General features: G+C 47.3%; 1 protein-coding gene across 2 annotated transcripts in view; it reads left to right on the forward strand.

The window, feature by feature from the left end:
- The window catches only part of NUP93 (nucleoporin 93), a 655917-nt gene that overhangs the window by 623420 nt on the left and 5419 nt on the right, over positions 1-27078 (forward strand). For both annotated transcript variants that reach the window (XM_078671250.1, XM_078671251.1), the window contains one exon: positions 11974-12102. In XM_078671250.1, coding sequence (XP_078527376.1) covers positions 11974-12102 — 129 coding nt within the window. The remainder of the gene's footprint in view (positions 1-11973; positions 12103-27078) is intronic.

Here is a 27078-nt window from a genome sequence, read left to right on the forward strand (position 1 = left end):
GTACAGTCAGTAGTGGTAGTGTCACTCCCAAGGCATTAGTTGGGTTAACCTTGGGTACTGAGGGGTCTGACAACTTAGTTGGCACACTCACTCAGGCTGTCCTTGTCTGTACAGGGGATATGGATATGTCCCCTGAAATAAGTCCCAATACTTTGGGCAAATACAGGCAGACACCTTTGATTAATGGCAAAATGGCTCAGGCCTATAGGGACACTTGTGCCAGTGTCACCATGGTGACACCTAACTTTGTGGACCCTGGACAGATCATGCCAGGTACTGATTTCCTGGTGACCAATGCCAGCAATGTCACTACTAGTCATAGTGTGGCAATTGTGGCTTTCTCCTGGGGTGGAGTGAAGGGACAAAAGAAAGTTGTAGTCAGTTCAGACCTCCCAGTTGATTGTTTGTTGGGCAATGATTTGGAGTCATCACAATGGTCAGAAGTGGAGCAGAGGACTCACATGGAGATGTTAGGCTTGCCAGCACATGTGCTTGCTGTGACTAGGTCACAGGCCAGAAGATGCCCCACTGAACAGGTGCTGGATCCTGAAATTATGGACCAGGCACCTCCCAAGAAGAAGAGCAGTAAGGGTAAGGCTTTGCCTTCCCCCTTGCCCCAGGTTGAGGATCAGGTCTCTGAGGAGGCTGATCTAGAAGAGCTGAGGGAAACTGAGCCTAAAAAGCTTGAACTTGATCAAGTTGAGTTTCTGGGCTCAGGGGGACCCTCCAGAGCAGACCTGGGGAAGGAACAGTTGAGCTGCCCTTCCCTTGAACCCCTCAGACAGCAGGCTGCTGCTGAGGCTGCAGGGAATGCCACAGGTGCCCACAGGGTATACTGGGAAGATGGACTCCTGTACTCTGAGTCAAGAGACCCCAAGCCTGGTGCAACCAGGAGGCTGGTCATCCCCTTGTCTCTGAGAGGTTTCCTTCTCACCTTGGCCCATGAGATTCCCCTTGCAGGTCATTTAGGTCAGACAAAGACTTGGGACAGGCTTGTCTCACACTTTCACTGGCCCCACATGAATGAGAATACCAAGGAGTTTTGTCGCTCATGTGTCACTTGCCAAGCCAGTGGTAAGTCAGGTGGCACAACAAAGGCCCCCCTCATACCACTACCTGTGGTGGGGGTTCCCTTTGAAAGAGTGGGGATTGACATTGTTGGTCCAATGGAACCCCAGACAGCATCAGGACACAAGTTTATACTGGTGGTGGTGGACCATGCCACCAGGTATCCTGAGGCTATTCCCCTTAGGACCACTACAGCCCCTGTAGTGGCAAGAGCCCTAGTTGGAGTGTTCTCCAGAGTGGGTTTCCCTAAGGAGGTCGTTTCTGACAGAGGTACAAACTTCATGTCAGGATATCTGACTGCCATGTGGAAAGAGTGTGGTGTGAACTACAAGTTCACCACACCCTATCATCCACAATGCAATGGGCTTGTTGAGAGATTCAACAGGACCCTGAAAGGGATGATTCATGGACTACCTGAAACTCTTAGGAGAAGATGGGATGTCCTGATCCCCTGCCTCTTGTTTGCTTACAGAGAGGTCCCACAGAAGGGGGTTGGCTACAGCCCTTTTGAGCTTCTGTATGGGCATCCTGTAAGAGGACCCCTGTGTTTGGTGAAGGAAGGATGGGAGAGACCTCTCAAAAAGCCTGCAACCAACATAGTGGACTATGTACTTGGTCTCCGCTCCAGGATGGCTGAGTATATGGAGAAGGCATCTAAAAACCTTGAGGCCAGCCAGGAACTTCAAAAAGCTTGGCATGACCAAAAGGCTGTACTGACTGTGTACCAGCCAGGACAGAAGGTGTGGGTGCTGGAGCCAGTGGCCCCAGCAGCTCTGAAAGACAAATGGTCTGGGCCCCACACCATCATTGAGCAAAAGGGAGAGGTTACCTACTTGGTGGACCTTGGAACTCCCAGGAGCCCTCTCAGAGTGCTCCATGTTAACAGGCTCAAGGCATATGTTGACAGGAAGGACATGAGCTTGCTCATGGCCACAGATGAGGGACAGGAGGAAGAGAGTGACCCTCTCCCAGACCTGCTCACTCAGAATCCTGATGATGGATCAGTAGATGGTGTTGTCTTTTGTGGCAGCCTCACTGAACATCAGCAACAGGATTGCAGGCAAGTCTTGCAATCCTTCAGACATATGTTCTCTCTGACACCCAGCCAAACTGATTGGTGTACCCATGATGTTGACACTGGAGACAGTCTGCCTGTCAAGAGTAAAATCTACAGACAGCCTGATCATGTTAGAGACTGCATCAAAACTGAAGTGCAGAAAATGTTGGAGCTGGGAGTCATCGAGCCCTCAGATAGCCCTTGGGCTAGCCCAGTAGTTCTAGTGCCAAAGCCTCACACCCAGGGTGGTAAGAGAGAGATGAGGTTTTGCGTAGACTACAGAGGCCTCAATGCAGTCACTAAGACTGATGCCCACCCAATACCAAGAGCAGATGAGCTTATAGATAGATTGGCTTCTGCCAACTTCTTAAGCACATTTGATTTGACAGCTGGGTATTGGCAAATCAGGTTAGCTGAGGAAGCCAAACCTAAGACAGCATTTTCTACCCCTGGAGGGCATTATCAATTTGTGGTAATGCCCTTTGGACTGAAAAATGCACCTGCCACCTTCCAAAGGTTGGTGAATCAAGTCCTCACTGGGCTGGATGACTTCTGTGCAGCTTATCTTGACGATATTGCTGTCTTTAGCTCCACCTGGGAGGATCACCTGGTCCACCTGAGGAAAGTGTTAGAGGCCCTGCAAAAGGCAGGCCTCACTATCAAGGCCACAAAGTGCCAGATAGGGCAGTCACAGGTTGTATACCTGGGCCACCTTGTAGGTGGAGGCCAGGTTCAGCCACTGGAGAGTAAGATACAGGCCATCAAGGACTGGACTCCTCCAATCACCCAGACTCAGGTTCGAGCTTTCTTGGGCCTGACTGGGTACTATAGGAAGTTTGTCAGAAATTATGGGTCCATAGTGACCCCCCTTAATGACCTGACAAGCAAGAAGATGCCAAAGAAAGTTCAGTGGACAGCAAGCTGTCAGAAAGCATTCAATGACCTAAAGCAGGCCATGTGCACAGCACCTATCCTCAAGAGTCCAGATTATTCCAAGCCATTCATTGTCCAAACAGATGCTTCTGAGTTGGGTGTGGGAGCTGTTCTGTCTCAACTGAATTTTTATGGTAATGATCAGCCTATTGCTTTCATTAGTAGGAGGTTGACACCCAGAGAGAAAAATTGGTCAGCTATTGAGAGGGAGGCCTTTGCTGTGGTCTGGGCCCTGAAGAAGCTGAGGGCCTACTTGTTTGGCACTCACTTCACCATTCAGACAGACCATAAGCCCCTCTTGTGGCTAAATCAGATGAAGGGTGAAAACCCCAAACTGCTTAGGTGGTCCATTTCCCTACAGGGGATGGATTTTACAGTGGAGCATAGACCTGGGACTGATCACAGCAATGCTGATGGGCTCTCCAGGTATTTCCACTTAGAGCAAGAAGACTCACCTGGTCAAGGTTAGTTTATTGTCCCAAAGTTTGGGGGGGGGTCATGTAGGAGAGTAGGGTCTGCAATCCTATGATCACCCAGATTTTTGCTTTTTGCTGCACTGGTTTACGACTTTCCCTGGCTGTGGGCCTGCTAATCCGACCCACAGCCTAGCTGTTCTCTCTATCCAAATTGTACTTAGGTACTGAATTGGCACTGGGCCCTCTCCAAGTCCCTGTACCCAGGGCTGAGGTGCACCCAGAAGTCTCCCAGGGGCTGAAGCATGTATTGTGCCACCCCTGGATTGACTAACTAAAACTGACACAACTGGCTGCACGACAGCTGGGGCAAGGTGGTGTAAACACCCTTTGCTTTAGATATAGTATACCTATATCTAACCCTAAAATGGACACACAGATCTCCTATCAGTCACTCCTATGGCAGGCCTTAACAATCCTGAAGGCAGAGTGCTTGGAATCGTGTGAGATGGTGCTCTGGCATGAGCTGAGCCTGTCTGCGGCTTTCGGGATCCATCCCTTAGCCGTTTCCAGGATATCGCATACCATATACTCTTAAGTGCATTATAATCCTCGCGGTTATGTGCCAACTCTGGTATCGCTGTATCAAAACATGTCGAGTAAGGTGTCATACGAATTGGAATACTAACCCCTCGCCAATTCTGGCGACGGGGTTAGCATTCCACCCTTCTAGAGGGACACGACATGTATGTAACCCCTAACCCCGGTTAAAGTCAGACAGAGCCTTAGCATCCACAAAATGGATGCTGCCACCGAGACACAAGTCTGCCCTCCTGCTGCTGGGAGTCCTCCCAGAGCAGGAGATAAGGACAAAGGGTTTCCTGCCAGGGGCGGTGCCAGCACCGTCCCAGACAGGGTTTTGTGTATTGTAGGTAGGCAGGGCTTTAGAGGAAGGTGACTGCACGTGGCACCCCGGTGCTCACTGTGCATAGGCTGGCTGGAACCAGTTCCAGGGTCACTCCAGACCCTGTGCTGGGGAAAAGCCCGCCAAGGAAGTGGGTGTAACCACCCCCCTCCTAGTCCCACCCATAGGGCAGGACTTAGTCGCGTGCCAGCCCCCTTTTACAGGATAAAGGTAGAGACTGGCCCCCTTCCAAATCAGATCATCTTTGAATCCTGAAACTACTTTCTGCGAAAGGAACTCAAGACTTCTTCCTAAGATTTCTCCCTTGTGACTAAGGAGTAGTCACCCTGCACCCGCAGGCACCATCTAAGAACACTGCGGTCTGCTGCAAGTCCTTCCTCCGGAATCCGACTGCCCAGCTCGACGAGAACCGGCTTCCCTGGCACCTCTGACCTCTACCCGCCTCTACAGCCCAGCTGAGAACCGTGGGTGCGACGAGACCTCAAGGGACCGGCTATCTGCAAGACTGCACGACTTCTTTCCAGCAAGCCCGCCGAGTGAATTCCTGGTGAGTGCTTTGGGGTCCGAGAAGCCCCCACCCTGAGCAGCTCCAGCACCGAAGAGCAGCCCCCCAGCATCTCCACGATCTGCGTGGGGCCATTCTGCTTTTTACTGCTCACCGCGTTGTTTGGCTACTAGCCCGCTGGCTTGTGGCCTTCCTGACGACGCCCGACGACATTTCTGCTGCTGGTCTGGTTGCTCCAGACTGGCCCTTGCTTCCCTCCATCGGAGAAGTACCCTGGACCCTCCTGGTCCACCCAAGACGCCATTTTAGGTCCACCGCGTGGGCCTTGCATTTGCCAAGACTTGTTGCCCAATCCTGGGTCCAGCAACGTCGACAGCAAGAACCTTCGTGGGACAGCTCGCACCTCCATCCTGGTCGCCGACAACGCCTCCTGGTCCGAGAGACTGCAGAGCCCAGCAGCGCCCACTCACCTGACTGCGGTGACTTCGCCCGGTGCCATCCTGGTGCCCACTTAATCACTGGCTAGTGATTCAAGAACTTGGTCCCCTCTGCTTTCAGGTTTTCTTCTTCCTTGATCCAGGCTTGGATCCATCGAACTTTTCTTCACTGGTCGCCTGCCAGCAACTTCTTCCTTCCAGGCTCCTGGTCCGGCAACGAGATCCCCGACGTCTTTTCAGACCTATGCAGCTGCAGCCCCTGGGCTAGGTAACTTCGGCACTTCGGTGTCCCAGCATAGCCTCACTATCCTAGGGTCAGGATCCACTGTCGTTTTCTTCCTACCAGGTCGGGTTCGCCCGTGAACACTAACTTTGCCTTTACTAGCCTCCATAGACTTTGTCCCGCATCCCGCGTGAGAGTGCACACTCTGCACCCGAGTCCCCTGGGTCTCCTAGTAGTAATCTGACGATTCCCTAGTCCAGTCCTAGCGATTCCAAAGCCTATTAGAACTGTTACTTACCTGCTAGTAATTCGCATTCCACTTTTAAAGTATATGGTTTTTCGTGCCCCTCGGGCATTTGTGTATAACGTGCTAACTTAAGTATTTTCGTAAGAGTTTTGTTGTGTGTCTAGCACCCTGTCCTCATAAAGAGTACAGGGTTGTTGTGATTCTAATAAATACACTGTTTATTTTCATAACACTTGTGTGGTGTCCTTTCACTGGGTGTTCAAGGGGTAATGTGATGGTAAAACAGCTGGCTTAACACGCCCTCTAGAGTCTTAGCCTTAGACTGCTCATATCCATGCTACTAGGATAGCTGGTCTATAAGGTTGACTTACAACCAATCATCAATAAGGGTTGTTTGGACTGATATATAGTGATCACTAGAATAGTGAGCACTGCACATCAGGCCAACTTCTCACAGTATGTCACCAAGGTATCACCCCTCCCCCCCTTCCTTCCATCAGGTAGCTTCTTCGCAGCCAGAGCAAGTTGAGCATCCTTACTAGGATCTGGTGTATGTGGCTCCTTCGGACCATACACTGATCCCGGATCCGCTTCCTGCTTTACCGCCTGCAACCGTGGTCAGCTTTGAAGGGTCTTCGGGCCCATGGGTCCTACAGGACATGCAGTTGGCTGACCATTGTCTTCCGTAATGCTGGTGCAGACCTCAGATTAAGTGCCACAACCATATTTCAGCAGCCTCACTTTCGGTGCCAGGTCAGCCTTCCCCACAGTTACTGACGCCACAGGCACCACATTGAATGCCACCTGCGCCACAGACTACGCCACCCAACCTCTCCAGAACAGGTATTTTTCCCAGATCTATTTCCTCTAATGGACCTCTTTGCTCCACAAAGTAGAGCCAGCAGGGAGACACTGTGCTATAGAAACACGGGTTAACCCAATAAGTCACTGGGACCTGGGTGAGTTAGTGATACAAACAAAGTGGTCCTAGAAAAAAAAAACTTAATTAAAAATTCAATAATATCTCAGCTAAATCAAAGAACGTATCACAACATTGTTTTTTAATCACAACGTGTACAAATATTCAATAAAAACACTGTTCATAAGATACATCAATATTTGATCATAAATAGTGCCCCTAAAGGATGGGAAAGGGAGGGGTGGTGTATTGGAAAGTGTGGGAAAACTAAACAGGTGACAGAACAATGGTCAGTTTGACCTCAATATAAAATTACTAACAATGGATTAACAAAAAATTAATGATCAAAAATTCATAAATTAATATAACAAGCTCATGCCTAAGAAACAATTCCACAAATGATAAATGAGGAAAAAAGGTTAGGGTAGGAGAAAGTGTTGACGTTTCGACCCAATTTGGTGCAGGCGTAGGGTAGGGCCTTGCTAGAGGGCCTTCATCAGGACAGGGATGCAGGAGTCGTAATGGATCTGCACGAAAAATTAATAATTTTAATTGTGGTCGAAAACGATCCGTTTTATTCCTAAAATTACACTATTGCTGGTCAGAGAGGGAAAACATTATAGTATACAGGGCGGTGATTTTCAATGATGGAGAGACATTCAGGACCTACATGTCTCTTCATCATTGAAAATCACCGCCCTGTATACTATTCATTAATGTAAGTGACCACTTTAATATATCTGTCAGTTGTTTTAGACAACTTGGGTGATGGCCGTCTCTTGTGAATCCTGCAGTTCTTTAAACCTGATGATTTGTAGTGCATGATTATCCCTGCATTACCTTGGTCCCAACTCCTGTGTTTCTTTGGTAATGTTTTACCTCTCTGACCAGCAATAATGTAATTTTAGGAATAAAACGGATCGTTTTTGACCACAATTAAAATTATTAATTTTTCGTGCAGATCCATTGCCCCTCCTGCATCCCTGTCCTGATGAAGACCCTCTAGCAAGGCCCTACCCTACGCCTGCACCAAATTGGGTCGAAACCTCGACACTTTCTCCTACCCTCAGCCTTTTTCCTCATTTATCATTTGTGGATTTGTTTCTTAGGCATGAGCTTGTTATATTAATTTATGAATTTTTGATCATTAATTTTTTGTTAATCCATTGTTAGTAATTTTATATTGAGGTCAAACTGACCATTGTTCTGTCACCTGTTTAGTTTTCCCACACCTTCCAATACACCACCCCTCCCTTTCCCATCCGTTAGGGGCACTATTTATGATCAAATATTGATGTATCTTATGAACAGTGTTTTTATTGACTATTTGTACACGTTGTGATTAAAAAACAATGTTGTGATACGTTCTTTGATTTAGCTGAGATATTATTGAATTTTAACTAATTGCTTTTGTTTCCAGCAGGGAGACACAGCATCTCATAGAAGAGAGGTGCTATTTTTTGGGGGATTCTGATTCAATTGAATAGCCAATTCAAGACACAGATGATGAGGGTGGATGGGCAGTTGAGAACCATTGACCCAGACTTCTGTACTTTCGGGGGTGCAAGTGACCTTGATACATCGCCTGAGTATGAACTTTACTCCCCGACTGGCTTCCTCCACCACAGGTCTCCTATTACCACAAGGTTTCAAGTAAGGGTGCAGAAGCCCTCGCTCTGCAACTTTCTTAAGCAGAGGCCACAGTTAACCTCAAACAGTCGAAGATCTGCTACAGTTTAATGAAGTTCTTTATGTGCCCATTCTTGCAGTTTGGAGATGCTCACTTCTCTTTCAGGTTGGTGGCCAGGAGATAAATTCCTGCTTCAGGTGACCCGGCATATTGGTCTACTCGTCGCCATAGAGCTTTGTCGTTCAGGCCTTCTGTTCTCTAAATGAGCTCCAGGGATCATTCCCAGTACGTCCTCGGACAGGGAGTCCAAGAAATTGGAGCAGGGCACAAAGAAGTCCTTATCTGCTCGCTGCATGGCAGTTGGGTACATTAATTCAACTTGCTTGAAGGGATGTTATACTTGCGTCCTTTGGGACACAACACAACTGGGGATTCCAAAGTTGTGGGAGCTCATTCAGCCCCACTTCACAGAGTTAGTGATACATGGTCATGAGGCCACAAAATAAGTTATTCGAGCAGGCCTGGATACTACAGATTGGGTGGCATGAGCCATGGGTACGACCATATCCTTGCTTTGCCATGGCCGGATCAGAAACTCTGGACACTCACAAGACTTAAAGTTGACCTCAATGGATTCCCCTTTTGATGGGTCACATTTGTTTAAAGCAAAAGCAGATTTGGCTCTCAAAAGATTTACGGAGAGCGCGGCCAGTGCCAGTCGCTTGGCCTATAAACGCAGCAACGGGATTACAGACAACACCACCAAATTCAAGGTTTCTTAAGAGGAGTCTTGATTCAAGGCAGACAGCAATTTCAAAGCTCTCAACACCAGCAGCAAGCTAACGCGCTGTGCCAACAATCTTGAGGATGTTGCAAAAGTAGAGGCCACCCTTGCCTCTGATTCTCCTCTCTTCCTCATCCACCTCGCCAGCCACCATATTGAAGCAGCTCTAGTTCCCTCTTGTTGGTTGGAGGATGTGTATCCCCATTTCTACTGGCCTGGAAGGCCATCACTTTAGACCCATGGTCTGGGAGCTTGTGGAAAGTGGGTGTGCCCTACTGTTCCAGCAGGCCTCTTCACCCACTCTCATTATCTATGCCCACCACCCCAGCAGACCACCTTCATATCATTCAGCAGGTGGTGGAGATCTTACTTCAAAAAGCGAAGGTGGAACTGGTACAGAGCAAGAATGGGTGTATGGGTGCCATTCCAGGTACTTCCTGGTTCTGGAGAAAAGTGGTGGTCTTTACCTCATCCTAGGCCTCAGGGTTCTAAAGTGGTTCTTGAGAAAGTACCAATTCAAAATGCTGTCCCTAGCAAAGGTGTTGCTTGCTCTGGAAGCATAAGGTTGGATGGTGTCTGTCGACCTGCGAGCAGCATATTTTTATATACTGATTCTACAATCAAACACGAAGTATCTTTGCTTCACAGAAGCATCAGCAAATTACCAGTATTCAGTCCTATCTTTTGACCTGACTTCAGCTTCATGAGTTTTCATGAAGGTGATGTCAGTGGTTTCCACCCATCTCAGATGCACAGTAATCCCATTGCCGTACCAGCCCGGTTGGTTCTTCAAAGCAGAGTCCCTGGAGGTGTTGCTACAGCATGTCAGATTACCATAGTGTGCAGGGTTTTTGGTGCTGGTTACTCGCTCTTACAAACTGTGGGTATAGTTGATTTTTACTGTCAGAATCCTGGTTGGCCCCTCATAGCAGTGATTGTATTTTGATTTGCCAACTGTAATTTTGGATACTATGTAATTTTTTGACTGGATGCCTGATGTAGACTTGTGGGAAATCTTTACGCCTTGTTCAGGAGGCCTCAGTCGGTTATGGTGATAAGCCAATGATAACAGCTGCAGGCCAACTAGGATAATTTCTGTTGCCATAGGTCTGATCGGTTTATTATAAAAAGATATAGTAAATGCATTAGGCATAACATATTAATTTTGAAAAGCGTATGTTAAAATCAATAAGCATTTATGGGTACATTATTATTTCTCTGTATTAAATCCTGCATAATTATTTGTTAGATGAAATGTCACAGGTTAACTCTATAATGAATGATGTTGGTGTTGGTTATTGCCTTAGACCAGTAGCCTTCAAACTTTTTAATGTTGAGCACCTCAAGAAAATAAATAAAATGTATCCGGCCCCCCTCATATTTTTCACAATCATTCAATTAAACTGACAATGTTTAAATATATCTCGACTTAAAATACAAGACATATTTAAACATTGCAGTTAAATTTAAGTACAATTTTTCCCAGCTAGGCAATAAATGACAAAAGAAGCTAGTGATGACCGCTTGAAACAAAGCACTTCTGCTATCAGCATTAGGCTTCTTTTGGACAGAGCCTGGCGCCCTGATCTCTTGAAGACCCCCTAGGGGGGCCCGCCCACCAGTTTGAAGACCCCTGCCTTAGGCAAACCCTAGTGGGATATGATTTGCATTGTAATAATACTTGCTAGAATCTCTTCTTGGATATCTGCCAGAATTTTGTAATGAATAAATCATTAAATACAGACATCCATCCATATATAAAAATATATACCTATATAGACACACAGAGGGCCTTTGGGTCAGCTTTGTTCTGTCATTAGTCTAAATGTCATTTACGCTCTGCTGCGATCCATGACAGCCTACTGCATGGGGTAATTGTTCAGTTCACTTCCATTATTGGCTCTCTTGCCCAGTGAATGATTGTATTTTCCGATGGCATATGTAGATCCTCTTGAAAATGAGTGTGCTTTTGTGTAGGGGCTAGTTGGCCAATCCTTTTTGTTTTCTTCTCTTTTTATTTTAAAGTTTCTTAAGCGGATACTAAAGCTACCCAGGCACTGCTACCAGGTTGCTTGCTTCCAGCTCATTTCACCTGCAGTACACCACATCCCACATGCCCTCTTTCTCTAAACCAGGAGACCATTATCAAATGCTTTTCTCCATAGTGTTTACTTTTTTTTTTTTACCTTTCTAAGATGGCCAACAAATTGGGTTTAAATGTGACGGTCGTGCTTTAACTTTAAAACAATATTAGACTATTTACAATACCTGTGCAAGACTGACTCTCACTGCTAGATATAGTTTAGTGTTTGAAAGCATTTGCCCACCATGTCTAGAGAACAATGTGTTTTCTTTTTGGTAATTGTATTATTTTAATGTATCTTGCATATGTTGTTGAGTTTGTGTGTTTTTTATTGTGGTTGTGTCAGAGGTTGAATGTATTAATAAGTCAGTGGATGGATAATTGTATGCATAAGTGCAAAGATGAATGACTGAGTGCCTGTATGAGGACTCAATGAGTGCTTAAAACCATCAATGTGTCAAAAGGCAGATTCGTTCAGAAGTCAGACCTATTGTCATCGCCAATGCTTGTGGGGAATCGGCAGGTAAATAGAGAATCCACCAGAAAGATTGTGAAGGTAAGTAACTTTTTCTTTTGACCTGTTGGTTAACAGCTTTTGAGGATATTGAATTTTTCCAGAGCCTCTAAGGAAAGTGTTTACCAAAGGTAAGTAACCTGTTTTCAACACTTAAATTCGTTGCCTTACTGGCAGACTCTTGATCAGTTAATAATCACTCCATTCAGTGGTGTCCTGTGATTTTCTTCCATAGATAAGACATAATTTATCAGAAGTTCTTCTTGCGACCATGAATATTTTATTCACTCAATACAAAAGATTAAAAGGAACTGGACCAGCCACTCCCGGCAGGCCGCAGCGTGTAATGGAGGATAGAGATTCGGTAAGTGCATATGTATAAACTAGATAACTGATCAATGAATATGTACTAGGTCTGAGTTGCAGTTTTATATTTGATATACTCTTTACTTTTTTAACCCTTTTTCTCTTTGTGTGAATATCTTCTTTGTACAACCCCTCTGATAGTGTTTTCCCCTACGGCTTATTCTATCAATCAGCGATGTGTAACTGTATTAATGTTTCTCTCAGATTGTCCTTAGATTCTTATTGTGACTGGGCACTTTATACTGTCGCACAAAAAGTCTGCCAGCAGCAACTAAATTCACAAGAGCTTGTGAGCTGAAAATCACTGGCTGTTCTTGAGACACTGTTAATGCCCTTTGTCCTGTACAGTGCGGTTGAATTTTTTTCCTCAGTGGAATGTGGAGCTAGAAAAGTAGGATCAGTAGGACCCTGTCTTTATAGGTTTTAAATGTAACCTCTAACCAGTTGTTTTTTCTGTTTGCTTAAATGTGATTTAATTTTCCAAATGTTATCTGTGGATGAATATTTGCATTGACAGACACTAACCATGTATTGGTTACCTTCTCGGTCTTTTGGAATTCAGCTCGGGGACACTCCAAATTGGAGTAACCAAGCCCTCTATAAAACGCAAATCATCATCATCACTTGTCACTTTTCATACTGCTGTGTTCCAAGTTCTGATCTGCCAGTGAAGGCTCTTTCCAGGCTTTGCGCAACTATAATAGTTTTGGACTGGTAGCCCGATTTAAGATGTGTTTCTCCAGAGAGCATTTTCCTCAAGTTTATCTCCGCTGAATCCAGACTACCAGGCTGGTGCTCCAAGCTAAATGTTCAGAAATAAATGTACATATTACAAAATAATTTCTCAGTTTTTACTTATTAGATTTTGTTTTATTAATTCACCTACAAAAAACAGTTTGAATTGCAAATGCCATCAAATTATGCCTGTCCCTTCAAATTTAGTTTTTAAGGTGAGTAGGCTTTGCTTTGTCTGTTCCATGGAAGCCAATTCACAGAAGTTTTCTTTAAGTCTGGCTCAGTCAGGACCTAAAATCACTGCTAGAAGAGAGGAGCAGAAGAAGGTCCGCACCCCTTGTTTTAAGTGTCAATCTCATTTTGATCATCCCAATTTACAGGCACTGGGTCATTGGTGGCATGGTGAATACTGTCTGTGCAGCAGTGCACATTGCTTCGTTAAATGTATGATTAAGCATATGAATTTAAAAAAAAAAAGAATCTGTGCATTATTCACTACACCTGGCTGCCCTGCCCTGTGTTTGTGCTACTGCTGATACATAGCCCCTCTGCCTGCAAGTGCTGTGTGCCAGCAACAGAGGGGAAGGACTACACAACAGTTCTTGGTCCCCTAGTAGTTTACCCAAGCTCCCATCACACAGAATCAGACCTTGTGCGGCTTGAGAAACACCAAAACAGTAATGGTGGTTGTAGGAAAGTGGAAGTTGCTTTTATGGTTTTACCCAATTTTTGCTGGTAATATTCTGTTTTCAGACTAGTCTGTCTGGAATCCTGCTAATCAGGACCCTAGTCTATGTGCTTTCTCCCTAAATTTGACTGTGGTAAGTACTTTGGTACTTCCCCAATTGGCTACCTGTGTACCCCTGTATATGGTACTAATGTACCCAGAGCATACGTACACCAGGGGTCTCCCCAGGGCGGCACCATGAATTATGCCACCCACTCAAAATGTGAATACAGGCCTGCCATTGCAGTCTGTGTAAGCTGGTCCTAGCACCACTTACACTAGATATGTTTCCCTATATCTGAGGTCACTGCACTGATCACCTACAAGTCACCCCTAAAGTAGGCCTTTGAATCCTAAAAGCAGGGTGCTTGGTTTTAAGTGTGACGATTATCCAGTATTGGGGTATCTTTCATAGATTCACATGCCTGAATCATTCCCCGTCGTCGAGGCGGGAGTCCCACGGTAAAAATATATACAATAGCTGTGCCTAAAAATTTCTTGTAGTAGGCTGGAAAAGCCTAAAGGCCTAACTAGGCCTCAAAACTTAGCAGCCTATCTACATCATTATGTAAAAAGACCTGAAATAGTAGCCTCAGCCAATCAGCTGTCCTCACCCTCTAGAACCTTCCCAGCCCAGGCAGTTCTCCTCAGATTTTCACCGCACTTCGTGTGTAAGGGAGTCTCGCTGAGTGCCTACTCAGTTTTTTGGCTTTTTTCCTCAAAAATGTCTGAAAAGAAGGCTCTTTTCAAGGCTTGTGGAACCTGCTATAAGAAGAGGGTCCATGTGGATGACCAGCACTCTGACTGCATTTATTGTCTGCACCCCTCACATGTTGTGAAGGATTGTAGAATTTGCCGTACCTTCCCTCCAAAAACTCTCAGGGATAGGGAGGCAAGGGTTCTTTTGTGGTTGAAATCTTCTTCCACTGATGATGAGGACAGGGCCTCTACCTCCAGCAAGAGAGCCAGATCCAGGGAAAGCTCTTCTCCTGAGAGAAAGAAAAAACTTAAATCCTCTCAGAGAGCCTCAGAACCCTCGAAGAGTGCATCTTCTCCTCGGACAACTGAGAGTACAGCCCAGGCTAAAACTGTTTCTCTGGTGTCTGCTCATACTACTACTCTGACTTCTACTTCTACAACTGCTTCTATGGTCACCACTTCAGCTATTACCTCACCTCTGATGTCTATAAAAATTTTGTCATCACCTGTGAAGTCTTCAACGACGAAAACCAAGTTACCGACTGTCCCGTCGTCGACGTCTCCGTCGACGACGGCCCCGTCTACCAAAGCTTCCGGTCCGTCGACGACAATCCCGTCGACGAAACCATCTTTGTCGTCGACGAAGGTCTCGTCTACGAAGACACTGACGACGCTCTCGTCGAACGAAGGACGCGTTGACCAAGAAACCATCGACGCCCTCTCGACGAAGGACTCGTCCACAAAGACACCGACGAAGGACTCGTCGACGAAGGGCTCGTCGACGAAGACACCATTGACGGCTTCGTCGACGAAGGACTCGTTTACAAAGACACCATCGACGCCCTCGTCGACGAAGGGTTCGTCGACGAAGACACCATCGACGACCTCGTCGACGAAAGGTTCGTCGACGAAGATACCATTGATGACCCCGTCAACGGCGAAATCAGTAGTTCCGTCCACGGACCAGCCATCGACGGTTCTGTCGACGGAGAATCCACTAACAATGGCTTCATCGACTACAACGACAGCAGTGGCATCGGCTCATCTGTTGCCCAGTTCTACCCCTACGAAAGTCCAATATACGCATTTTCAAATGAAAACGTATCAGCGAGATTATTCCCACATTTCTCCACTCTTACCATCACACCTTTTGGAGACATATGTGGAGGAAGATTCAGATGACGGTGAAGAGGATGAGGGTCCTTTTGGGATTGCCCGTCACCCGTCTCAATTACATATTAAATATCAGGAGGACGATGAGGATGATGACCATGGTCATTATGCGCATGAGGATTTGTCGACGCCATATCAATCACCCAGTGCCAGACCTCATCTGTCGGAGGGCACTACTCAACTGCCATCTACTTTAATTCAGGATTTACAGGCAATGTTGGCCGACTATCGCCAGAGATTTCCTCCAACTCCGGTTACACCTGTGGTGCCGGCTACCCCAGTTAACTTGCCAAGGCCTCCGTCACCGCGGGCATCATTGTCCCCAAGACAGGATACTGGTCCTGCACCTCAAAATGACACAGATACTACTTCTCATGATGATGATGATGATGGCAGGGAAGAGGGCGGATTGCCAGCTAATACCCCTATAGATCCGTGGGAGGATTGTCATTCCTATGCCTTCACCGCCTGCGCCCCGCCCTTCAGATTCTCCACCTGAAGATATTGGCGGATTTCACAATATTATGCAAGGTGCAGCTAATAGATTTGAATTGACCGTCACTGTGGAGCAGTCTGACTGCTTTTTGCATGACTTTAAAGAGGGATATCACAGAGTTACCAGAGCTATCCCCATTATTGAATACATATGGAAGGAGGGCCTCAACATCATGAAAACGCCTGCTTCCATTCCTGCAGTCCTTCCACGAATAGAGAAAAAGTATCGAGAACCATCGGATACTCCATCTTGTTTAATAGGTCACCCTCGGCCAGACTCTGTCATATCCCAGGCTGCACAGCAGAAGTCCAAGAATCCTTCTGTTCCCATTTCAACACCACCTGACAAGGAAGGCAGGAGACTGGATGCCATTGGAAAGAAGTTCTCTGCAAATGCAGCAGCCTCCATTAAAGCTGCTAATTCGTTAGCTATCCTGGCCCGTTACGATAGGCAGATGTGGTCCGATCTGTCTGAATACCTTGATTTAATCCCTGAGGATCATCAACAAGAGGTGCCAGGATCGTACTGGAGGGAGAAAGGGCAGCTTCGGAAATCATTGATTGCGCCCTTGATATTTCAAACACCAACTTCAGACAATTGGCAGGAGCAGCAGTACTCAGGCGTCAAGGTTGGCTCCGGGCTACCACCTTCCGGCCTGAGGTCCAAACAAAAATCTTGGACATGGCGTATGATGGAGATTCACTTTTTGAAAAACACATCGATGACGCTTTGCTGGCAATAAAGACGGATACCGAAACAGCTAAATCCCTTGGTACCCTGCAATACAAGAGGGGATCCTTTAGAGGAGCAAGAGGCCGTGGTTACTCCTCCAGGGGGAATTATTCCAACCAGCAAAATCGCCAATACCAAACTCAGTACAAACAACCGTACTATCAAACCTCTTACAGACAGCCTGCGTCTGGATCTTTCTCTCGTCAGGGAGGGAAACGACGCTCAAACAATCAAGGGCGTGATTCCAACAAGCGCCAATGAGCTTTGCCGGACGTCAGCCATTCATTCTCCCCTTCCCGTGGGCGCCACAATTTCCGCCTTTTACCAACAATGGCGGACAATAACTTCGGATCAGTGGGTCCTGGATCTTGTCAGGAATGGACACACTCTGGAGTTTTTACAGAAGCCACCAACAACGCCGCCCAGGAATCCCCCTCCCCCTCGTCTTCACTTACTCTTAAAAGAAGCCTTAAAGATGCTACACAAGAATGCGATAGAACGAGTTCCTCCTTCTCAGAAAGGGAAAGGATTTTATTCTCGCTTCTTCCTCGTAGAGAAAAATTCAGAAGAGTGGCGTCCAATACTGGATCTGCGCAAACTCAACAAATATCTAAAGAAACAGAGTTTTCGCATAGTGACGTTGACGGACATTCTGAATTGTCTCAACAAAGGGGACTTTATGGCTTCTCTGGATCTGCAAGACGCCTACTTCCACATCCCTATTCACCCAAAACACCGCAAATACCTAAGGGTTCAAGTGGCTGGCGTCCACTTTCAGTTCAAAGTTCTTCCATTTGGCCTCAAATCGGCCCCCAGAATCTTCACCAAATGTTTAGCCCCGGTGGCAGCACTGTTGAGGTCCCAGGGAATACAAGTTTTCCCATACCTCGACGACTGGCTGTTAAAAGGACCATCGAAAACCTCCACAATGGAAGCGGTCAGGAGTTCCCTCTCCCTCTTTTCGAATCTGGGTCTGACTCTCAATTCGAGCAAATCTCAGCTTCAACTTCGTCAGGAGTTGACCTTTCTGGGAGCGGTCTTGAACACATGCCAGTGCAAGGCGTTCTTGACTCAAGAGCGGCAGAACAAACTATTGAAACTAGCAAAACACATATTTGCAAGAAGGTCACTTTCAGTTCGGACATTTGCTTCCCTTCTAGGGATGTGCTCCTCAGCAATCAACCTCATCCCTATGGCGAGACTCAGAATGAGACCGTTACAGGAGGAGTTACTTCGCCAGTGGAGGCAAGTCGACGGATCGTTCGACCGCATCAAAGTAACTACCAAAATGAAGCAAGCCCTTCTTTGGTGGTCGAAGGCGCACAATTTGTCACCAGGCCTCACCTTTCTCCAAGACATTCCAGAGTTCACCCTAACTACGGACGCTTCCGTGGAAGGTTGGGGAGGTCACCTTCAGGACCTTCAGATCCAGGGACGATGGTCTCGTCAGTACCGGCAGAAACACATCAACAGCCTAGAGCTGAGGGCCATTTTTCTGTCCCTGCAGGCCTTCCTTCCCAGGATTGCGAATTCGTCCCTGCTGGTGCGTACGGACAATACCACCAGCATGTACTATATCAACAAACAGGGAGGAACAAAATCTCTCACCCTGTCGCTGGAGGCTCAGGAGATGTGGGAATGGGCCCTACGCCACGGCATATCCCTCAGAGCGGAACGTGTGCAAGGCGTCCAGAACTCTCTAGCCGACAACCTCAGCAGAGCTTTCACGGGCTGTCACGAATGGGAACTCGAACAACATCAAGTAGAAAGGATCTTTCAGACATGGGGAACACCAACGCTGGATTTGTTCGCCACGCAGCAGAACAGCAAATGCCTGTTTTATGCCAGCAGGTTTCCTCAACAGGGGTCAAGGGGAAATGCCCTTTTGATGAGATGGTCCGGAATCTTTGCGTACGCTTATCCTCCGATTCCGCTCATTCCGAAGGTACTGCAAAAGATGAAGAGGGAACATTGCACTCTCATCCTCATTGCTCCCCGTTGGCCAAGGCAGTTTTGGTTTCAGGAGCTCCTTCTACTATCTCAGCAGCCTCCACTTCGTCTCAAACCGACAGTGTCGATGTTAACAAGGGAGGGAGGCCAGATCCAACATCCGGATCCTCAATCACTGCACTTGCACGCTTGGCTCCTGACTTCCTAGAGTTCAAGGATCTTAACATCTCCTCAGACTGCAGGGCGATCTTATCGCAAGCCCGTGCTCAAAGTACCATCAAGACCTATTGTTTTAAGTGGAAACGATTCTGCTCATGGTGTGAAGAAAATAATGTTCATCCACTTCAAGCTCCTCCTGAAGCCATCCTTCCATATCTGCTCTCTTTAGCTAGGGCTGGCCTGGTTTTTTCGTCCATTAAGGTGCATCTGGTGGCGATATCCAGGTTCAGGAAGAGTTCCAACAAACCATCCTTATGTTCCTCATCTTTGATCAAACAATTCCTTAAGGGGCTATTCCGAGCTTTTCCACCAGTTCGTCCTCCTCCTCCTGAGTGGGATCTTAATATTGTTCTTTCTCAACTTCTAAAAAGACCTTTTGAACCTATTCATAAGGCGGATCTAAAGTTTCTAACTTGGAAAGTGGCTATCTTACTGGCTCTCACTTCAACCCGCAGAGTCAGTGAGATACAGGCCTTCACTGTTACACAGCCTTTCTTACAATTCTCTAAAGACTTTGTGACACTTAGGACTAACCCAAGATTCATTCCAAAAGTACCGACTCAATTCCACATCAATCAACCGGTTAAACTCAAAACTTTTTTCTCGGATCCTAAGACTTCAACGGAGAAAGTTTTACATTCTCTGGATGTGAAACGGTGCCTGAAGTTTTATCTTCAAAAAACAAAGGACATCCGCAAATCTACTCAACTTTTTGTTGCTTATGGTCAAGCCACCTTGGGTCAAGCTGTAACGAAGGCAACTATAGCTAGATGGTTGTGTTCTACGATTGTCTTCTGTCACGACAAAGCCAACAAACCTTTAACAAGAAAGGTCAAAGCCCAGAACAATGTCAGCGTCAACGGCCCTTTTCGCTGGAGTGACGCTGGAGAACATTTGCTGAGCTGCTACGTGGAAAAGTGTGCACACTTTTACCAAACATTACTGTTTGCAGTCGGCAGTTCATGATGATACAGCAGTTGGAGAAGCGGTGCTGCAGCATCTTCTTCACTAAGGTTAGACTTTTTACAGTCTTTTATTCTTCATTTGCCTATTTTAAGCATGTGTTTCATTATGATGTTTTAGCGTTTTCAAATGCTGTAATGTATATAATGTACTTATGAAGGTTTTGATGCATATGTTATGTCAGCAAGTTTGTGCTCTATTACCTTCCTGGTTGTGTGGGGATGTATATGGTTTATTTTGTCTCCCACCTTCCTCCAACGACAGACGTGATGTCACTGCTTGCTACTCTGATTCAGGCATGTGAATCTATGAAAGATACCCCAATACTGGATAAGAAAACAAGTTACTTACCTGTAACTACGGTTATCCAGTATTGGTATCTTTCATAGATTCACATGCACCCACACTCCTCCCTGGCACGGCAGTTCTGTTTTATGGATACTCATTCTCACTTGTGCTGGGAAAATCTGAGGAGAACTGCCTGGGCTTGGAGGGTTCTAGAGGGTGAGGACAGCTGATTGGCTGAGGCTACTATTTCAGGTCTTCTTACATAATGATGTAGATAGGCTGCTAAGTTTTGAGGCCTAGTTAGGCCTTTAGGCTTTTCCAGCCTACTACAAGAAATTTTTAGGCACTGCTATTGTATATATTTTTACCGTGGGACTCCCGCCTCGACGACGGGGAATGATTCAGGCGTGTTAATCTATGAAAGATACCAATACTGGATAACCGTAGTTACAGGTAAGTAAATTGTTTTCTTCTCCAGGCTTTGTAAGTGCGGTAAGCAATTTTGATACATAAGTGGCCATGCGTCATTACGCAATGGCTAACTATATATTGACTGTGCTGAACCTGGGCATATTTGGCATCAAACATGTTGGAATCATACTCCAACATTGTTACTGGTGTTGGAGGTATGTTTCCATTCACCAGGGGACTCCTCCGGGAAGCCCTCAGTGCTCCCGGTAACAACCTTTCAGGGTCTGCCAGCAAGCTAGGGCTGCTGCCAACCTCAGACACAATTCTGCCCTCCTGCTGCTGAGCTCCGCTCGAGCGAGCAGGGGAAGGGAGAACAAGAGGTTCTCCAGTATTAGGGGTGTCTTTCATAGATTCACATGCTTGAATATCCCCCGTCGTCGAAGTGGGAGTCCCACGGTACATAAAATAGCAGTCATATATGCATGTATACATGAAAAATTTAACTAATAAAATATACATACATATAGTGCAGTAAATTGTAAATTCTAAAAGTACCATAGAACATAATAGGCCCATTGAAAAGCCTAAGGGAGAACTCACTTTAGTAGCATATCTGAGTCATTATGTGTTGGATCACATTCCAGCCAATCAGGCTGTAGCCTCCTCTAGAACCTTCTCCTCAGAAGCCCAAGTCCTCAGATTTTCTACCGCACGTCGTGTGAAGGGAGTCTCCCTGAGCTCTGCTCAGTTTTCTTCAACTTTACCTGTTTTTTCTTCAAGAAAATGTCTTCAAACAAGAAATCCCTGTTTAAAGCCTGCCCTTCTTGTGGTAAACTGCGCCTTTTCCACGAGGATCCACACAGTAAATGCATTTACTGTCTCTACCCAGACCAAGAGGTGAAAAACTGTAAGTACTGTCGCACTTTCCCTCCTAAGACTCTGAGAGATAGAGAGGCCCGTCTCCTTCTGTTGCTACAGAAGTTGAAGACTTCGGAGTCTGTGGTTTCTGATGTAGAGAGCCTGTCATCTTTTACTTCAAAGTCCTCTCAGAAGCGTTGGGCTGAGACTGAGGTTCCTTCTCCTTTTCTCAAGAAGAGTAGACTGTTGGATCCCTCTAGGATTGTCTCCCCACAAGATTCGCTTCAGGGCACGTCTACGGGACCTGGTTCTCTGACGTCTGCGCCCAAAGCCTTACCTACCAGTAAGAAATCTGGTTTTGGCTCGTCGACGGGCTCGTCGACGCGCCCGTCGACGTCTTCAGCGTCGACGAAATCCATTTCTACCACCTCCACGTCGACGACGACATGTTCCATGTCCACCGGCGCTACGTCGACGACGACCACCTCGTCGACGGCGACCTCGAAGGTGAGACCCATCTCTTCAGTGGTGAAGATCTCGTCGACGACCGTCAAGGATAGACCGTCGACGACGAAGCCGTCGACGCATCCATCGTCGGCGCATACACCGTCGGCGAAGACCAAGCCTCCACTCAGCGCCCCGTCGACGACGAAGCCGTCGACGCATCCATCGTCGGCGCATACATCGTCGACGAAGACCAAGCCTCCACCCAGCACCCCGTCGACGGGCCCGTCGACGGTGCCCCCGTCGACGGCGCCTCCGTCGACCAGCACTACCTCGTCGACGGCCTCGTCGACGACTCTCACACCGTCGACGCCTTCGTCGTCGACGGCCAAAGCTCCACTCTCGTCGACGAATAAAGCCCCGCTTCCGTCGACGGGCCCGTCGACGGACAAGGAATCCTCGTCGACGAAGAAAATTCCGTCCAAGTCGACGCCGATGGCCTCTTTGTCAACAATGCACCCGCCTCAGGGTGTTGCTGACGGTGCCGCATTTACGCCAATGGGCTCGTTGGCGTCGCACCAACCTCTACCAAAAACGGCTTCCATCTACACAGTGGTTACTGCTTCTTCTTTGCGGACCATACCACTCATCCAACTGAGTCCTGTGAGGAGTGGCGCTCGTCTTCCAGACAAATTATTCCAGTCTGGTGAGGAAGAATCCGGAAACGATTCGGAAGTGGAAGGATTATTTACACAGGCAACAAGTCCTTCGGATTTGAACATTAAGTGCCAGGAATATAGTGACGAGGGTGATGTGGTGGACAATGTCGAAGATGGGACTGACTTGTTTCCTGTTGATACGTCCGAACCGGTGCCTTCAGAGCCTATTACCCAGATACCTCTGTCCTTGGTGATGAACCTTCAGCACATGCTGGATGATTATAACCGCAGGTTTCCTTCTTCTACTCCTGCTTCTCCAGCACCACTGCCTCCTCCGCAGCCTCAACCGCAACTTCCTCAGGCACCTACACCAGTTTCACCGGCTTCACCGGATGGTGCTCGCCCTGACACTGGCGACGAGGATCCGGATCCTCACAACACAGATGACGACGACAATGACGCTGACATGGCTGAGTGGGACAATTATAGGGCTCAAACACCTTCCACTCCGCCCACCTCGCCTCTACATTCGCCCCCAGTGGACATGGCACATTTCCACAATTTGATGATCCGGGCTACAAAACGGTTTCATCTCAAAGTCGAACAACAACAGCATGAAAGTGACTGCTTTCTATATGACTTTAAAGACATCTCACAAAGGCAATCCCACACTATACCAATCGTGGAATATATTTGGAAGGAAGGCCTTAAATTGATGGAACGTCCCAATTCTGTTCCTGCGGTCTTACCCAGATTGGACAGGAAATACAAAGCACCGGCGTCTTCTCCGGCCTGCTTGGTGTCTCAACCGAAGGCAGATTCGGTAATTACTCAGGCTGCACAAAAAAGATCGCGCAATCCTGCAACGCCACTCACGTCTCCTCCTGATCAGGAAGGCCGCAAATTGGATTCCATAGGAAAGAAATTCACGACCATGGCGGCTACTACAGTGAGGGCGGCAAACACTCTGGCTATACTGGGCCGTTGTGACCGCCAGATGTGGTCCGAGATTGCTGCATTGATTCCTCAGCTGCCTGAGGCAATCCGGACAGAAGCACAGGCGATTATTCACGAGGGGGAGTTGATTTCTTCCGAAATCATTGATTGTGCACTCGATATTTCCTCCACGGGATTTCGACAATTGGCGGGGGCTGCAGTTTTGAGGCGTCAAGGCTGGCTGCGCTCTACCACTTTCCGTCCTGAAGTACAGGCAAGAGTCCTAGATTTACCGTATGACGGAGAATTATTGTTTGGCAAACATGTGGATGATGCCCTTGAGGCGATAAAAAAGGACACTGACACTGCGAAATCCTTGGCGAGCCTACAATACAAGAAACGGCCTTTTCGGGGTGCACGGGGTAGAGGCGGAGGCTCCTCTACTTTTCGTGGCTCAAGTCAATATCGTTAATTCAACACCTACAACGATAACAGACAGCGGGGTGCCTATCAATCACAAACTCGACAATCCACCTCCAGGCCTTACCAAAGGAAATCCACTTATAGAGGTGGATCAAACACCAAAAAGCAGTGACTGCCTCAGACCCTTCCTTTTGCCGACCGTACATCTTGGAGGTCGCATCTCAAAATACTCTTACAAATGGTCCACAATCACCTCCGACCAATGGGTCCTGGACGTTATATCCAAAGGACATACCCTGGAATTCACAAAATTTCCACCCACTCATCCACCTTCGGGGCCACCACCCCCTCATTTCAAGGACCTTCTGGCCCAGGTGAACTTAATGATCAAAAAAGGAGCCATCGAACTAGTGCCGCAAGGTCAACGCGGCAAGGAGTTCTATTCCCGCTTTTTCTTAGTCAAGAAGAAGTCGGGGGAATGGCGTTCAATATTGGATCTACGAGCTCTAAACAAATTTCTAATTTCAAAAACTTTTCAGATGTTAACTCTGATCCAAATTCAGAATTTTCTCAATCCAAGCGAGTTCTATTCCACAATCGACCATCAGGACGCTTACTTCCATGTGCCAATCCACCCCAGACACAGGAAGTATCTCCGCTTCACGGTCGGGCAGCTACACTTCCAATTCAAAGTCCTGCCATTCGGCCTCCGCTCAGCACCAAGGGTTTTTACCAAGATCTTGGCCCCCGTAGCTGCCTTCCTACGTCTCCAAGGTATCCAATTTTACCCATACCTGGACGACTGCCTCATCAAGGCAAGCACTTTTCACCAGACGGAGCAGCACACTCAAGTTTGCGTCTCCCTTTTCCACGCCTTGGGGCTTTATATCAATTGCCAGAAGTCACACTTTCAACCATCGCAACGGAGAAATTTTCTCGGAGCCTTGCTAGATTCTCGGCAGGGAAAAGTGTTTGTTTCCCAGGAAAGACAGGACCGCATGTTAATGATGGTGCGCTCCCTCCAATCAAAACTGTCCGTTTCTGTCCGAATGTTCAAATCATTCCTTGGCATGGCCTCCTCGTGCATCCACCTCATTCCAAATTGCAGATTGCACATGAGGACTCTCCAGGAGGAACTGGACAGGCAGTGGAAACAGGTGTCGGGGTCCTTCGAGGACAAGGTCCTTTTAACACCTCGCATACAGAAAGCGCTGGAGTGGTGGGCTCACCCTCCACACATATCTGCGGGCCGTTCATTTCAGGACGAACCCCCAACTCTGACGCTTACGACAGACGCGTCTCTCGAAGGCTGGGGAGCGCATCTCGACGGCATGTCTGTGAAAGGGAAGTGGACGGCAATACAACGAACTTGGCACATCAATCGTCTGGAACTCTTGGCGATTTTCTTAGCCCTCAAATCTTTCCAGAGGTTAGTGCGGGGACACACTTTGCTGGTGAGGACGGACAACACCACCAGCATGCACTACCTCAACAAGCAGGGCGGCACGAGGTCTCTTCCACTTTCTCAACTAGCACAAGAAATATGGGATTGGGCGATTCAACGTCAAATTCATCTCACAGCCATTCACGTGCCAGGTGTGGCCAATGTTCTGGCGGATTCGCTCAGCCGAGCGTCATCAGACAATCACGAGTGGGAACTCAATCAGCCCACGGTCGAGTACATCTTCCGGCGGTGGGGCCAGCCACGGATGGATCTTTTCGCGACTGCTGTCAACAAGAAATGCCCACGCTTTGCAAGTCGGCATCCCCACAGAGAGTCGAGCGGGAATGCATTTTCGATCGATTGGTCGAACGATTTCATCTATGCTTTCCCTCCACTTCCTCTGATCCCTCGATTGTTACACAGGATGAGGTTCCAACCTTGTCGCATCATCCTGATCGCACCCAAGTGGCCGAGACGTCCATGGTTCACGGACCTGCTCCTCTTCTCGCAGTCCGATCCGTTGCCACTCCATCCTCTGCCGCACCTCCTCACGATGCAGCAGGGACTAATTTGTCATCCGGATCCAGCATACCTTCAACTCCATGCCTGGAACCTGAGTACAATGAATTTGCACGTTTAACTATTGACAAGGACTGCAGGGAGGTGTTAGCGCGGGCTCGCGCACCCTCCACCATAAAAACGTACCAACTCAAGTGGAAACGTTTCTGTGTCTGGTGCCGCACCAAGGATTTGGACCCAATGACTGCAAAACCTTGTGGTAAATAAATAAATAATACCTCTCTTTTTGACTAGACATATATCATAACAGATAGCTCAATAAATAAGAGTCAAGATTCGAGGTAGTAGGAGTTTTTGCAGGTTTAATACAGCATAAGGACAGGAACAGGACAACCTGCATAGGAATAGGATGACAGGGCCCAGCAGCTGCTGGGGCTGGATCTGGGATGAGCGCGCTAACTTTTAATAACAATACATGAGCATATATACATAACGCAAACACATAGCATTACATTGCAGTAGGCGTAGCAGTGGGTGGAGCAGAAGGCGTGACGCGTAGCAGTTGCGAAAGATAAGGGTAAAAAGAGGTGTAACAGGGCGTATACATAGACATGTGATGCAAACGTAACAGAATATGTCATGAATGGGGCGGAAACCATGGAGGGGGCTACCTAAGGAGCCGGAACCTCTAACCTGATGGTGCGCGCAAACTAGCAATGACGTATCACTAGGAGAAGCTGGGGGCTATGAACTCTGTGCTAGGAGCAGAGACTGAAGTCTGGAGAGTCAGGGCGACATGTACCTAAACAGTATCTAGTATCTGATGTTTAGAGAACATGTTGATATAAACTAGAAGTCAGGAGAGGAAAGGCTGACTTGATTTTAAGACTGGACCATGCATTATTCTACATGTAGTGCGTGATGAAGAATATTAAATGACCATTAAGTGCAGTATTTCTCTAACGTGGAGACGTGAAGGCTAGACAATGACGGAAACTATTGATGCAGTTCAGTAGCTTAGGAATGCAGAGAAGGAGGGCTGAACTGATAACTGGACTCATAACATACTCTTGGCAGACTCAGAGGCAGAGCCAGGCTGCACCGGGCACTGCAAGGCAGGAAGTAAGTGAAGGGTCGAGGATACAGGTGGGGGCTGTATCGCTCCTCAGCGAGGCTTCAGGAGACAGGAGCTGAATCTAGTGTCCAGGCCCTTTTGAGGCCTAGAAACGGGGACTTTACAATGGAATAACGTGCATACTGAGAAACGTGGCAACGTAGCTTTACATAGGCCTGATATT

This window comes from Lissotriton helveticus, chromosome 12, assembly GCF_964261635.1.
Source record: "Lissotriton helveticus chromosome 12, aLisHel1.1, whole genome shotgun sequence".
NCBI classification, from domain to species: domain Eukaryota; kingdom Metazoa; phylum Chordata; class Amphibia; order Caudata; family Salamandridae; genus Lissotriton; species Lissotriton helveticus.